This window comes from Vulpes vulpes, chromosome 12, assembly GCF_048418805.1.
Source record: "Vulpes vulpes isolate BD-2025 chromosome 12, VulVul3, whole genome shotgun sequence".
Taxonomy (NCBI): domain Eukaryota; kingdom Metazoa; phylum Chordata; class Mammalia; order Carnivora; family Canidae; genus Vulpes; species Vulpes vulpes.
This window is the reverse complement of record NC_132791.1, coordinates 110,556,716-110,572,701: the sequence shown is the minus strand read 5'-3', so window position 1 is coordinate 110,572,701 and position 15,986 is coordinate 110,556,716. Positions and strand designations below refer to the sequence as shown.

General features: G+C 44.4%; 1 protein-coding gene across 4 annotated transcripts; it reads right to left on the bottom strand.

Annotated features, from left to right (window-relative positions):
- Positions 1-566: 566 nt before the first annotated feature.
- TMEM218 (transmembrane protein 218) lies at positions 567-14,519 on the bottom strand. Of its 4 annotated transcripts, none has more exons than XM_072729438.1 (5): positions 14,332-14,404; positions 13,551-13,721; positions 6,148-6,257; positions 5,210-5,312; positions 567-1,301 (listed from the first exon to the last, which is right to left on the bottom strand). In XM_072729438.1, the coding sequence occupies exons 3-5, from the start codon at positions 6,255-6,257 to the stop codon at positions 1,167-1,169; spliced, it is 348 nt and encodes a 115-aa protein (XP_072585539.1). In that variant the 5' UTR covers positions 13,551-13,721; positions 14,332-14,404; the 3' UTR covers positions 567-1,166. The 4 variants fall into 4 exon arrangements, with proteins under 4 accessions (XP_072585539.1, XP_025854759.1, XP_025854760.1 ...); XM_025998974.2 differs by having other exon boundaries at positions 13,623-13,721; XM_025998975.2 differs by lacking the exon at positions 13,551-13,721 and having other exon boundaries at positions 14,367-14,519.
- Positions 14,520-15,986: the final 1,467 nt, after the last annotated feature.

Genomic DNA, 15,986 nt, shown 5'->3' with positions numbered 1-15,986 from the left:
GGCAAGTTAGCTCAACTCTTTAAGCCTTAATTTTTTCTGCTTTAAAACCAGATGATAACAAATATATTGTAAAATTTAAATACATTGAATTACAAGGGAACTTGTATACTACTGGCACATAGCTCAGCACATGCTCAAAGTTTTCTTTCCAACTTGTTTTCTGGTTCTTAATTTTAAGCCAGAAGATCCTTCTTCATTTAGTTCTAGGGAGTCAGGAGGAAACTTCCAAAGTGGAACCATCCTAGAGCCCCTCCATTTAATTATAATTTTGGTTGATGTGGGATCTGAGACCGGTATAAAATTATATCTAATCCTAGGAATGTACGTATATTCCTTACCAGCTTTGGAGAAAAAGCTACAAAGATAAAAAGAAATGATAATAACCCAAAATGGATCCTATGACAATTTAAAAAGGCACTTGAAAGCCAGCAAATGCTAAAAGAGAAAGAGTCCGGAGATTTATAGCAGCAAGACAAGCAACCAACATTTCCATATCTTCTTCTAATACCCAAGCAACTCTCAAATAGAGAATATAGATTGAGAAAGCTGTGGCCAAGACTCTGAAGTGAAAGTCGGTCCTCTGATTGTTTATTGCTTTACTAGAGCAGAGGGAAGTGACACCCATTGCCTGTACAGATTCTGTGGCACCATATGCAAACTGGTCAACAACCAGTACCTGGGTAACTCTTCCAACTCATCCCATTAAAATAATCTTTTGAACTTTGAGTGCCTTTCCTTCCCAAATGATCCCACCCTTATAACAAAGAATCTTGTGTATTCTCAAAAGGACAAGAGTCTTCAGTCTACTGGACAGAAGAAACCAAAGTGTTCCTTTTCCCAAAATCCATTTACTGTAGTCTTGATTGAAAATCTACTGGAAGCAGGTCACTGTTACCATTACCTTTGCAAAACGGATCGAAAACTTGAGGAACAGGTGCTAAGACCACACTATCCCTCTGAAGATGGTGAGAATCATCTCGGCAGGGCCAATTTTGCAACCCCATTTCTGGAAGCCAGGACTCAAGGGATTTGTCTTAGTCATGAATGGATATTTCTCCGATCTTAAGGCATGAAGGCTGTCAAAATACGGCTCCGAAGAGTACCTTTCTGCTCATCAGTGACCTCAGAAGTGAAGGACAGAATGGTTTGGTCTTCCTGAGTAGTGCTCAGTAGGACCGCAGCGGTTTGGCATAGATTGGCTCCAGGATATGATGAATGAGAACCAAAAACAGGCCTCCAAGGAAGACAGCAGTGAGGAAAGCCAGCAGGACATAACGGCCAATGAAAAAGGAATCCACAATCTGTAGAAAGAAACATCAAAAATGAAATTACTATCACTTCAGCACCCTGCTTGTGCTCATCTGAAATCTTTGATGAGTGGGCCCAAAGTCCATTTCTATTTGTGACTTCCAGTAACGTCCTGCTCTGAATCTCCTCTGTAAATGACTAAGAAAGAACCTTAACACCCTGAGCCGGAAATACGAGATAAAGATAAGATTAATGAAGTACAGGAAAAAAAATGGCTCAATTTAGAAGGAGGCTCATAAACACTGCAAAGACCTTGGATGAGCTCTTTTATGTTCTGAAATCAGTTATCTGAAAGAGTTCATGAGAAACTTGCTTGGTCTTAGAAAAGCTCATTTTTGTTGTTAACTTTTCTATTATGGATATTTTACTTTTTAAAAATATTTTATTTAATTTTTTTTTTAATTTTTATTTATTTATGATAGTCACAGAGAGATAGAGAGAGAGGCAGAGACATAGGCAGAGGGAGAAGCAGGCTCCATGCACCGGGAGCCCGACGTGGGATTCGATCCCGGGTCTCCAGGATCGCGCCCTGGGCCAAAGGCAGGCGCCAAACCGCTGCGCCACCCAGGGATCCCAATTTTTTTTTAATTTTTTTTTTTAATTTTTATTTATTTAAAAAATATTTTATTTATTTATTCATGAGAGACACACAGAGAGAGGCAGAGACATCACCAGAGGGAGAAGTAGGCTCCCTGCGGGGAGCCCGATGCAGGACTCAATCCTGGGACCTCAGGATCATGCCCTGAGCTAAAGGCAGATGCTCAACCACTGAGCCACCCAGACGTCCCTATTATGGAGAATTTTAAACATATAAAAATATAACAGCATAATAACCCCCATATATGCAAGATCAAGCCCCCAAATCATCAACCCATTCATTGCTGATTCAGGAGAGGTCATTTTCAAAATGGAAAAGTGATTCTTTAAAACTTTCATCAGAAGGGTCCTGAACCCTGACATTCATAATCCAGTGCTCTAAGGCTTAGGTTAAATGACCATTTGACTGAGGCACTGAAATGTTGAAAGGATAGATAACGTGCCCCAAATCATACAGTTGGGTGCCTGCACTCATACTTGAGGCTCCAATGCTGTTGGTCTTTGCGGACAAAACCTATACTTAGAGTTGGCTCTGCCCACCTGCCTACTGTCCGCTGCCAGAGCTCTACTCTTCCCAGATCCAATGAGTGGTGCTTAAACCAGGGCAGGAAAAAGCAATTTAATCTATGAACCTAATGGAACTGGAACCAAGTGACAGGGTGACTTCACAGCTTCCAAAAGGGAAGGGACTCTAAAATACCTGAAAGGCAGTTATGGTAGACAGAACAACGGCCCCCAAATGCCCACATCCTAATCTCCAGAAATAGTGAATACATTAGATTACATGGCAAAAGAGAAATAGGGTTGTAAATGGAATTAAGGTTGCTAATTGGCTGACTTTAAAATAGGCAGATTAGCCTGGATTATCCAATCCAGGTGGGCCCAGCATAATCACAAGGGTCCTTACACATGGCAGAGGGAGGTGGAAGAAAAGGTCAAAGAAAGAGATGTACAGATGCAGGTAGAGTCTGCGAGATGTTTGCTGGCTCTGAAGATGGAGCAAGGGAGCCACTAGCCAAGGGCTGCCTCTAGAAGCTGGGAAAACAAACAAATTCTTCCCCAGAACCTCTAGGAAGGCATTCAGCCCTGCCAACCCCTGACTTTAGCCCGGTGAGACTGCATTTGGACTTCTAACATACAGAACTGTGAGATAAGACGTCTGTGTTGTAAGCCATAGAGCGGTGGTGATTTGTTACAGCAGCAACAGGAAGCTAATACAGTGGCGATGCCCAGACTACCTGTCAAGTCCTAGCACTGCTCTGATCGCTGAGATCCAAAGATACCAAGAAGGAAAGGGCTGCTCCAGAGATTACCCCAACAGCCAACTTACAACAAAGGTCAGTTTGATAAAACAGCTTTAACATAACTTTGACCTTGGCTCCTGTACCGAACAAGTCTCTCGCGGGCTACATGTTTGCTCGTTTGACACGTTTCACTTTTTAATTAGCCAATTAGCAGGCCTTGGGTGCAGAAGGCCCAGGTCATGTATTATTGATACAGTATTGAGCCAGGCTGCTGCAGGGGCCAGTTCTCAAAGCCTGAAAATGAAAACACCAGTTCTGCTGGTCATGCTGACAGACATATTTTGCTCAAACATCCTTCTCTCCTGGGTCTGTAACTCCTATGACGGAGGAGAGAGGGATTGAATTCAAAACAGTATTTTTGGTTCTGCGCCCTTTTTCTAATATTCATGTCCATAACGGCCCAGAAATATGGCCCTTCATACTCTCTCCCTCTCAGGGAAACAGAGGCGGGAGTCTCTTTCTGGGTCCCACACTTGGTACTTGCACCTTGACAGAGCAGTTTTCAAATCTTGAGAAAAACACCCGCTATGTGTGGAAATGATTCCTTAAATCTGTGTGGTATTATGTGCCATGGACTTTTCAGAACAAATGTCCTCTCTTTTGCCACTATCAGTCCTAGATAGGGTTAGAAACGTGCGCCAATTTTAGTTCAGAACTTGGATAATTTTGTGTACTGTGGTCTAGTGTCAACAACTCACCCACAAACCCCCCAGTTTCTGTCGAGTCCCCAACAATGAAGATTTTGCAGACAGACCTCAGTTTGAATCCTTGTTCTGCCTCTTCCCATATATGTATGACCTTGGGCAAGTTACTTTAGCCTCTTAGAGCCTCAGTGTCCTTACCTATAAAATGGGAATAGCACTATTTCATACTAGTTAGAGTTGTCTTAAGGTTTAAGTGAGATATGCTGAGATATGTAAACAAGGTGCCTAGCACACAACGTCACACACAGTAATCCCTTAAAAAGTGTTAGATGAGGCGCCTGGGTGGCTCAGTCGGTGGAGCGTCCTCTTGATTTCAGCCCAGGTCATGATCTCAGGATCCTGGGATTGAGCGCTGTGTTGGGCTTTGCATTCAGCCAGGAACCTGCTTAAGGTTCTCTCTCTGCCTCTCCCCCTGTCTCCCTCTCTTAAAAAAAGAAAAAACGTGAGCTAATGTCATCATTATTACTTTAAAAATGAAAATGGGAGGTTGAGAGGAAAGAAGCTGCTAGAATGGGTGATGGGAAATAAGTGAATACCATTATCAAGATCTTAGGGTAAAGCCAGAGCCCCAGTCAGGAATGAAGTAGATGGGTAGGGTCTCCAGAAGGACTGTGAGTGAAGTGGTAACAATCCCTCTAGAGAGGTGGGTGCTGGAGGATGGGGTTCCAGGAATGAGTGGCAGCCCAAACCCCCAGACAGCCATTGGTACTGAATTCAGCTGTCTCTACAACTTCTGCTTTTCACAGAAATGCTCTTTCCCCACCAATCTTCTTTATGGAGAGTACTCTCTTGAAACATGCGTGGAGTAATTGAAACACACGGGAATGGATAAGCTTGCTGCTCAGCACCCTGAGGGCGTCGTATGCTTTGGCAGGGATCTAGGTTTCTGAGCCTCGACTACCAGGATGGGGACACTTGTATTTCAGGGCCAGGTGCTGCTCCTGTTCCTAAGTCATTTCCTCTTCTCCAGCCCTACTGTGTCAGGTGGTTTTTGGACGCACTGCTCATTCAGCTTGATGCTCAGTGGGGACGCAGTCGAATCAGGCATCTGACTGCCCTGTGGTGTTGCATTTGGGAATCAGTGTGAGAGTCTCATCCTGGGTGAAAGGACTGGGCAATGTAAAACTTCCCCTGGGCTTTCCCCACCCGTGTGTTAACTTTATGCTTCCTATACATTTCAGCTGAACTGACGACCTGAGACCTGACATAGGGGAGCACCTTGGAGCAGGATAGCGGTCTAGACCAAGAGAGAGAAGAGTTACGACTCAGGAGGCAAAATTAAGCCAATGGTTTTACCTTCATTTCAACCTCTGAGGCTGGAACTTCGCTGGCTCGGGGGAAGAGCAGCAGAACTGATGTGATGATCAGAGCGCCGAGGAACACAAAAATGATAGAGAACCTGGGGTCAAAAGACAGAAAGTCACGAGCCTGGTTTACAGATTCCTCTCTAATCAGTTAGGTCTGGACTGGCTCTTCCCTGGAGCCAATATTCTAAGTTCTAGTCTTTTAACAAGGCACAGAGCCCTGCCCACCCTGTCCAGTGAATTAGAAATACTTTCCCCTTCTTCCTAGATGGGTCCCCAACTGGATGCCTTCCTGTTGATTCCTGGTGATTCGAGATTCCTAAGAATGGGAATTAGTACTTTTTATTTTGCCTCTGTGCATTCATGATCATGAAAAATCAGAGCAGCCCTTCCCTCTTCTCAACTTCTCTGTTTGTCTTTAGACTGGAATACTCTGGTAGATCACGTAGCTCGCTTCTTTGTGTGGACACTGTCTGGCCAGAGCGCGACTCTGCAGTATGCTCAGGGTCAGTGTTCTGAGGCCAGTCCCCAAGAGAGAGCCAAGCCATCAGCACTTCTGCTGTGTCCCCAGGCCCAGGTTAGGGCCTTAGGGACAGATGGAGCATGTGCTCTCTTAAGTCTGAACAATTAAGAAAGACACACACATATACCTCCGAGAAATTCAGCAGGCAGAGAATGCGGATTTCCTTTTTGTCTCTCCCATATCCTCCAGTGAGAGCTGGAAAATATACCACTTCCCTTCTCCTCTCACCTCCGCTTCAGAGCATAAATAACACCGTCAGTGCTTATGATAACAGGTTAAAATGCAACTCATTCAAACTGCCAGTAATTACAAAAATGATCTTCTGGATTCTAAATGTTTAATGAGCATCAGCGATTTCGCTTCTAATTGCTTTTACCTTGGACTCCCAGCTGGAGAGAATGCCTTACCTGGCTATCCCCGAGGCTCTGGATAACAGCACACACAGCAGCAGCACCAGCACCCAGAGCAGGGCTAAGATGAACACGCCGGCCCCCACCCCGAGCACGGTGCCAGCCATCTGCGGGGGAAACGAAGCATGAGCACCGTGCCCCACTCGGCCCTGGAGCCACCCGGGCACCACGTGCCATGCGCCACCCTCCCTGCACTGGTGCTACCTATCTTCAGCCCTCTCCTGGCTTGTGCGAGGGCACTCAGGCGCAAATCCAAATACAGAATGTCCGAATTCAGTATGATGAACTTTTTTTTTTTTAAAGATTTTATCCATTTATTCATGAGAGACACAGGGAGAGAGAGGCAGAGACACAGGAAGAGGGAGAAGCAGGCTCCATGCAGGGAGCCCGATGTGGGAGTCGATACCGGGTCTGCAGGATCACACCCCAGGCAGAAGGCAGACGCCTAACCACGGAGCCACCCAGGCGTCCCAGTCTGATGAACTTCTGATGAGGATTATCAGAATACAGGTCTTTGGGAAAATTCAATCTCTTAATAGGAATTAGAAATTTAAAACGCCAAGCCTTTGTTTTAGGTGAGGATGGAGAGGTTGCTTTCTGCTCTGTGTGGCTCACTTCAGATCTAGTATCTGAATTCTGGTTTGGCTTCTCTAATGCAGCAGCAAGCTGAATGCTCTCCTGCTATAAACACTACCAGCTGGGGGCGGGAGGGGGCTGTGAAGGTACCAGGGCCCAAGCACAGGGAGCCCATGTGGAGGCTGAAGCTCTCAGGTGTGCTAAGTCTGAGTCTGAGGTGTGAGCTTTAACTCCCCAGACAATCACAGGACAGATATGTCCCACTCTACTGTTGAGTTTTTCTTCATGAAAAGGAAGCAAACCCCTAAATGCTTGAAGAAGATGAGAACGATGAAGAAGAAAAAAGGAGCCATCACTGTATTTACAAACATATTTCATTTACTCATGCAACAGGCTTCTGAGGTAGGTCTTCTTACAGTTGGGCTACAGAAGACATAACTGAGCTGTAATGTGAAGGGATATGTATTAGCAAACTGCTGGCTTATGATAGAATGGTGTCCTCTCACAGTTCTGGAGGCCAGAAGTCTGAAATCAAAGGTGCCAGCCAGGCTGAGCTTCCTCCAAAGGCTCTAGGGGAGAATGCTTCCTGGATTCTTCTAGAGTCTGGAGTGCCGGGCATTGCTTGGCTTGTGGCTGCATGGCTCCATCTTCCCATGGCCTTCTCCTTTGTGTCCCTGTCTCTTCCTCTTCTGTCTCTTATGAGGACAATTGTGGTGCATTTAGGATCCACCCAAAGAATCTGGTTTGATCTCTTCTCAAGATCCTCAATTATGCCTTGCAAAGACCCTTCTTCCACATAAGGTCACATCCACAGGTTCTGGGGATTAGGATGTGGGCACAATCTTTGCGACCCACTCCAATGATTCTAGAGCAGTCCCTCCCCTTGATTTTCCCCTTCAGTATCAGAGACAAATCTCAAGCAAATAAATTCCTCCTCAGTCAATGGTTTTCTTTACCCTGATGGCTTAAATACCACAAAAATTATCATCTATGAGAAGCTCTGTTATAAAGCCCTTGGAAAGATCGGAAAGGAAGCCCTAGGAATAAACTGACAAACAAATATTTATTCGATCAACATCTATTATGTGCCACAAGGGAGTCACAAGGGTCAGAAGGGTAAACTAGATGTATCTTCTGACAGAAGCTGCAGGCCCACTGGAGAACGCTGTCATGGGAACAATTATCCACACCACACTCTGATAAGGAGACAAAGTACAGTGGGAACTGAGGTAGTGCGAAGGGAGAAGGCTTCACCAAGGTGACCTCGCACAGGCCCATTTGGGAAAGAATCAGTGTGGCAGGATGACAGGCAGGGGCGGGATGAGCTGAGAGAGGAGTGGTGGCAGATGAGGCTGGGCTCTCACTTGCCTCTCTCACCTAACTTGGGTGCATCCCTCCCTCTTAGAGCACACGGTGTCACCTCAGTAACCCTAAACTGTCAAGTGTTTCCCACTTCTGGGTCCTTGTATTTGCTGTTTCCACTGCCTGGATTTAACCCCCAACCCCCAATGAACCTTCCACTATTTACAGGGCTGGCTTCTCATCTGTCTGATCTCAGCCTTAAATGTAACCTTCTCAGAAAGGTTTTCCCTCATGGCTCTTGCTAAACTAACACCTCGAACAATTACTCTCCATCACTCCTTATTTCCTTCAGGATACATTTCATAAACTGTGGTGTCCATTTTTACTTACTATTTACAGGTTTACTTTCTATGTCTCCAACCAGTATAGTAAAGTCCACTAGGACAGAGACTTTAAATCTTGCTCACCACAGTATCCCCAGTTCTTACCACAGATTTTATAAGCAAGAAATATTTGTTGGATGAATAAATGAAGCAGTGCTAACAAGTCCACAGAAATCAAGTGAAGGTGTGATAGGATAATTTTTAGCTTTAGAAAGATGACTGTAACTTCTGGTCAATACACTGGACAGACCTACCAAGGGAAGTACCTCATACAACAGTGAACACTTGCTTAATAAAACTGAGCAAAAGGAATTCAATACATGGTGGAGCTCGGAAGCAATAAAGGAAAATCCTGAAGCTATAAATGAAAGCGTAATTCAAAATCTGAGTGGTAAGCAGGAGCTGAGCTTTGCAGGGATACCAAAACCAGCTGCAGACTCTGGAGCAGCCCCCTCTTGGACGGGTGAAGTATCAGACCCACAATACAGAGAACTGGAACTGAGAACAAGGCATAAAGATAAGCCCTGAAAGGACTCATCTGTGTTTGAAATAGGGATGAAAACATTTGCTGCTGACTTTGTTGGAGGAGAGCGGGCAAGTACCTCAGGCCATGAGTGAAAAAAGAATAAACCAAGAGAAATGTGAATCCCAACCCAACACCACATGTGGATGTGGGGTCAAATCATACTATCAAAGTGGTATGGGAATCTCGAGAAGTAAGATTAACATAAAACCAGTCTAAAAGTGAGAAACCCATAAATGCCCAGCAGTGATAACTGAAACCACTCTGTAAGGATGCCACACAATCGGCACACAAGGCTCCTAGTAGAGTGGGTATAAAATAAAGATGTTTTCAGATGTACAAAGACTGAAATGGAGTTCACATATGCTTGGGCAAGAATGAAAATGAACCAAGAAAGAAGGCATGGATGTGAGGAGGAATGGTAAGAAAAATACTGGGAAATACTGATAGTAAAGATTTCTGTAATGATAAGGACAAATTGTTTGAGGAGTTAAAAACAAGGAAGAACAATAGCAACATATTTATGGATATGTCTCTTCAGGCAAGGGAACCAAAGCAAAAATAAACTATTGAGACTACACCAAAATAAAAAGCTTTTACACAACAAAGGAAACCATCAATAACACAAGGCAACCCAGTGAATGAGAGAAGATATTTGCAAATAATATAGCCCATAAGGGGTTAATACCCAAAACACATAAAGAAATTCTACAATTGGACACCAAAAAACCCCCAAAACCAAAAAACCCCCAACAACAATCTGATGAAAAAATGGGCAGAGGACCTGAATAAACATTTTTCCAAAGAAGGCATACAGATGGCCAACAGACACTTGAAAAGATACTCAACATCACTCATCATCAGGGAAATGCAAATCAAAACCACAATGAGATATTACATTATACGAATCAGAATGGCTAAATAAGAAAAAGAAATTACAAGTGTTAGTGAGGATATAAAGAAAAAGGAACCCTCATACACTATTGGTGTAACATAAATTGGTACAACCACTTGGAAAACAGTATGGAGGTTCTTCAAAAAATTAATGATAGAAATACCATATGATTCAGTAATTCCACTCCTGAGAATTTACCTAAAGAAAATGGAAACACTAATTTGAAAAGATATGCAGCCCTATGTTTATTGCAGCATTATTTACACTAGCCAAGATATAGAAGCAACGTAAGAGTGCGTCAATAGAAGAATGGATAAAGAAAATCTGGTATGTACACACACGTACACACATGAGCCCAAACCAAGAGTTGGACGCTCAACTGACTGAGCCACTCAGGTGCCAGCAAAGGTATTTTTTTTTTTAAAGTAGAGAAATAAACTACATTCCTGGATGGGATGGTTCGATATTAAAAGATCTCAGTATCAATTCAATGCAATTCTAACCAAAATCTCAAAATAAATTTTTATGGAACTCATGGAACTTGAAAACAGATCCTAAATTCATATGGAAGAGCAAAAGCCCAAGAATAGCGAAAACAATTTTGAGAACTAGGATGGAGACTTGCCTTTCTTGTTACCAACTGCCGCAAGACACATTATAAAACCAAGGTAATTAAAACAGTGTGATATGGCATAAAGACACATGGATCAGTGGGATAAAATAGAGAACCCAGAAACAGATCCATGCATTTACGAGAACTTTGTATAGGACGGAGTTGGTTCTGATTCAGCAGGTAAAGGATTTCGTAGATGGTGTTGGGACAAATGATCATCCAATCAGAAAATAGTAATACTCGACCTCTACTTTATGTCATATACAAGCCAATTTTATATGGAAAGTAATTCATAATAAAACAGCATATGTTTAAATATACAAATGTTCAGGCTGACTACACTAGAATACATAATGAAGTACAGCAGTCAGATGCTTGCACCTAAACTTAGAATCACCATGAACGCAAAAGCTACAAATGCAGGCTCATGCAGGTGTGTTGTATGGCAACTCAAATACCACGAGCTGGGCTGCCTTCAGTTATGTGATTTTCTCAAGTGATGAACAACTCTTGTTAAAGTTCCAAAACACAAGTAAGTATAATTTTCCCTTGATTTACATTTGAGTTGCATTCCTGGAAATTTTACTATATCAAACTATGCCAAAAAAATACATTATGTTTATATGAAAAATGGAGTTAGGTTCTAGGCTCAGATTACAAATAAGTATCCTGTGGGACACTTGAAAATTGTACAGGATGCAGGACAATTCTTCACTGCAGAACCTCTAGCATCCGCAGCCCTGCTCTGAAAATCCCAGTAGTGCCTTCAAATCACAGTAATAACCAAATGTGCTCTCACAAATTCCAAAATGACCAACAGGGCAGTACCATCCCCTTGGAGAACCACTGTTCTAGAAAAACTCTTACATAAAGAGACATCTGTAAGGATGTTCACTGCAGTTTTTTTTCATAATAGCAAAACATCTGAAAAAACCTAAGTGTCCATGAATAAGGGAATGGATACAGTATTATATACTTGTAATGAACACTTCAAATGAATGAATTTGGTTACCTGTATTGATATGAATGCTATCTCAGAGACAATGTTGAGTGATAAAGGCGAATTATAAATTGAAGCCCACAGTATGATACTACTTGTGTTTTTAATATTAGAGAAGTAATATATAGGGGTGCTTGGGTGGCACAGTTGGTTAAGTTTTCAACTCTTGTTTTCAGCTCAGGTCATGATCTCAGGGTCAGGAGGTGAACTTCTTAAGGCTCAGCCTCAGCGTGGAGTTGGCTTCAGTTTCTCTTTCCTCTCCCTCTGCCCACCCCGTGCCCCACCACCCCACACACTCTCAGTCTCTCTCTCTCTAAAATAAGTAAGCAGATCTTTAAAAAGTAATATATATCATTTATGATGTACATGTATACTGTACAAATATAAATACATGGGCACAAATGATGTACAACAGTCTCAAGAGTGTTTGCCTATGGGGAGGGAAGAAGGCAAATGGGGCCAGAAAAGAGAACAAGAGGGATCTGAAATAAATCTGTAATGTTTTATGTAAAAGAAAAAAACTTAAGCAGATGTACCAAACTGTTAATGTTTCTTAATCTCGTTAGTAGGGCATAGGTATCTGTTATACTACCCAGTGTAATATTCTCTATTTATGAAATTCTTCAGGGAACTCTTAATTTTTAAAGAGGTAGCTGGTGGCTCAGTGCATATGAATTAAGATCAGAGACCAGACTGGTGACCAGTAGGGGACTTTCTGGATAAGGGATGTTGAGGGTCTAGACTCCTGTAGCTGTGGAAATGGAAAGGAGTCAAGGGAAAAGGTGTTAGAGATGACTCAGGTTTCCTGCTTCATTGACTGAGCTGATGGTACTACCCTAACAAGATAACTAGTTAATTGCTGCTGTTTTGTAAAAATTACTTGTAAAACTTGGACCAACTCTAACGCCTAGAATACTGGGCAAGTGGTAACTGCAGTTGGTACCATCAGAAACAAGCCCTTCAATCCCCATGAAAGTTTAAAGGTTCATGAGCCATTGGGGTCCATATATGGCATGGCTTTAAAGTAATGAGATAAATATCCCCAACCTCTTATAAGAATGCGGTTCATCACTTTATAACCAAACTGTACATTTTCTGACTAAGCATGGACAGGAAAGCCTAGATATAGTATAGAGCACTATTATGGGATAGAAGTGAACATCCAGTCATCTTATTTTGTTTATTCAGTGTGGGGATACTTGTGATTGTTTCCCATATTGGAATAGCTTAATTATTGAGTAAAATACAATTAAAAAATTAAAACAATGGTGTTTTGGATTCATGTCCAGGGTTTTTTTTTTTTTTAAGATTTTATTTATTTATTCATGAGAGACAGAGAGAGAGGCAGAGGGAGAAGCAGGCTCCCTGCAGGGAGCCAGATTCAGGAATCGATCCCAAGACCCCAACATCATGCCTGAGCCGAAGGCAGACGCTCAACCATTGAGCCATTCGGGCACCCCCATGTCCTCGGCTTTTTTAAGCCTTCTTTGAGAACAGATGGTTTAGCCAACCTGGTTTCCAGCATAAGTCCATTTACTTGGGATGCCTGGGTGGCTCATCAGTTGAGCATCTGCCTTCAGCCCAGGATGTGATCCTGGGGTCCTGGGATCGAGTCCCACATCGGGCTCCCTGCATGGAGCCTGCTTCTCCCTCTGCCTGTGTCTCTGCCTCATTCTCTCTCTGTGTGTCTCCAATCAATCAATAAATAAAATCTTAAAAAAAAAAAAAAAAAGAAAAGAAATACTGAGTAATTACAGAGATTCCCAGAACATTAAAAAAAAAAAAAAAAAAAAAGAATTTGAAAACCCTGTTTAGTAGCCGACAACCAGAGCAACAACAGGTCCAATGTCCCCACTCTGTGCTCATGCTGTGAAGTCTTTCTGGGGAAAGAGATTGTCCAAAACTTTCAGAGGCCTGTGCAGTGCACTGCTCATTCATGCATTGTTGGTTCTTCATACCCTTTCTCGCAGCTTTCAGATAAAACTGACAGACAGGCATACATGGAGGTGCCTGACCCCTGCACCCCCAGCCTAACAGACCTAATACACCGCTGGCCCTGGCTGTGGATCCCGTGTGAGAATACCGATGGCCATCCAAGGATAACTTACTGTCCAGCACAAACGTGCATTCCACGGAGGTTAAGTTGGGCCTAGTGCCCTGTGGGAGGTAGATTATCTCACCCATTCCCGCACTTTCACAAGCTCCAGCCCAGGAAGGCAGCAGAAAACGGGGATACCAGGAGTCACTGGCCTTTCTTGAGGATTCACTTTCCTTTATAGCTGTTCCAAACATTCAAATATAATGGGGTGAGCGGGGAGGAGGGGGGGCATCACATTTATTTTTCTACATTATTTATTATTTTTCTACATTCAATCCGATTTGAATTTTAATGTATTAGGATAATGCTTCTACCTTTGTTAATGAAGTAAAATGCAAGGCTGGGGAGGATAAAAAACCCATCGCGGCGCTACCTAAATGCCATCGATGTGGCATCATCTCTTAGGGCACTCTGAGAAAACGGGGACCGGGGGTCGAGGCCGGGGCTCCCAGTTCCCCCCCGGGGCGGTGTGCAGACCGCACCGGCGGCTCGCGGGGCAGCGGCACCCCCGGACCTGGGGCCTGCGGGTCTGGCGTCGCCCCAGGTCTCCTCTTCAGGATGTGCGCCCGGCTACCTCCCAGCAGGCGGACAGACGAATGTATCTGAATCACGCACCGACATTTCGCTTTCTCAGCAGCACGAGGAAGCGAGCATCCCTGCTTCCCCCGCCCCGGGCCTTGGGTCCAGATCGCCGGCGAGCCGTGCGCCCACGCCCTCCTGCAGCCTCCTCCACCCCAGCCTCCCCCATGCTGCCTCCGCAGCCGCCCCCACTTTCCTCGCCTCCCCCTCACCTGGCTCTCCCGCTCCCACCAGGTGTCCTACTCACACCTCAAGGTCCGGCCGGGTCCAGCCCACAGGGGCTTCGGTCTCCTTCCGACGAATCACAAGTGGGCTTTCATCCAGGCGCTTCCAGATTCGCTAATCAGCGCCGCTCTTTCAACACCCAGCTTCCTTCGTATTTGCTTACAGCTGCAGCGCCTCCGGGCAACGCCGAGCGTGGTGGGTGGGCACGTCGCTCTCCGTTGCTCCCTCCGATTGGTCGATGCTGGTGTCAATCACACCGTCTCTTAGGTAACCCGCAGAACCATTGGTCAGTCTGGCGCGGGGGCGGGTTGTTAGGCGGGAGGGAGTCTGTTCTCCCGGCCTCCCTCGCTGTTACTATGGAGACGGTACAGCCGGGTGATAGAGCCCGGGAAGGCAACCTCTTCCCCTCACCTCGAAGCCTGGAGATTTGTACCGTAGTCTGGACGTTAATGTCTGCTTCGGAGTCTGATGGGCGTCTCTGTTCCCGATCCGGTGGTTTGGGTGGGCGGCGGGACTCTGGGGGCAAGTCCCATTAGGCCTCGGAGAGGTGGGGTCAGGCCCAGTCATTAAGGGTCCCTAACCCCTCACCCCACCCCACCCCCCACCCCGGAAGGAGCCGAGGCCGAAGCACAAGTTGCAACAGCATCATATTTTCATTTATCCTTACCTGGCCTTATTTTATTTGGAGTTATTCTTCGGTTAGCTTTAGGAAGTGGACCATGGCCAGGATAATTCTGCTCAAGGGCCGGACCGAGGAAGCGAGGCCAGGGTCCATCGGGTAAATCTGCAGCCACACCTCCAGGCAGCTGGAAGTGGTCCATGCTTTTAGGAGACTGCTCTTATCCAACCGCAAACTAAAACTCGCCACGATCTAGTTCCGAAGCTATGTAGGGCTGGTTAGTCCAAAACATCCATAAATCAGGCCAAGCAATGGAAATAGGACCGAGGATGCATGCTCCACTGCTGAATCAGGAAGGGAAAAGAGACCACAATCAAAACCAAAACAATACCAAATTTGAGAACTGCAGTGCTTGAACCTTTGACCTCAGACAACTTTCAGAAATGTCATGAAGCAAACTATTCAGTCCTGGGACGCTGAATCTCTGATTTAGGGAATTCAGCTCCTCCTGCATCATAGCTTTGTGAGTAAAATAGAAGAAGATGACTGAATTCCATTGAATGTAAGTCTTAAATTTACTCTGCTTTCAAGGTTTCATTTGCAGTCATTTGTCTTAGCCCACTATTTCTCATGTGTTCAACAACTGAACCACTTGGCCCAGGGAGGAGCTCTGAGGTTAAGAAAGCCATTATTTTGATTAATTGATTTCCTTGGAATTGAGTGTTAAAGTGTAGCAAAGCACTGGTAGGGACTATGAAGACACAAAAAAATATGTGGCCCCTGCCCTCCTTAATAGGCTGTGGTTTGTTCCTGCCAACAGCATATGAAACAATTAGGAAACACTTTAAGGCAGGATATAACATGAGCCAAACTTAATTGCCCCAGTAATAATCATACTTCATATTTACAGAGCGTTTTGTAGTTTTCAGAGCACTTCTTCACTTGCATTATTTGGGGGAAATAGAGTTTTGGCTGGAGTTAGCAGGGGTCCTCGTGGTATAACTAGGACTAATGCGGGGCCCT

Bases quoted from the DNA above. Each gene is read 5' to 3' on its own strand.
- TMEM218 (XM_025998975.2), bottom strand. From the start codon at position 6,257: ATGGCTGGCACCGTGCTCGGGGTGGGGGCCGGCGTGTTCATCTTAGCC. The intron at 5,313-6,147 runs GTAAGGCATTCT...TTTTGACCCCAG, and splicing joins AGAGCCTCGGGGATAGCCAG to GTTCTCTATCATTTTTGTGT. The intron at 1,302-5,209 runs GTAAAACCATTG...TTCTTTCTACAG, and splicing joins CCTCAGAGGTTGAAATGAAG to ATTGTGGATTCCTTTTTCAT.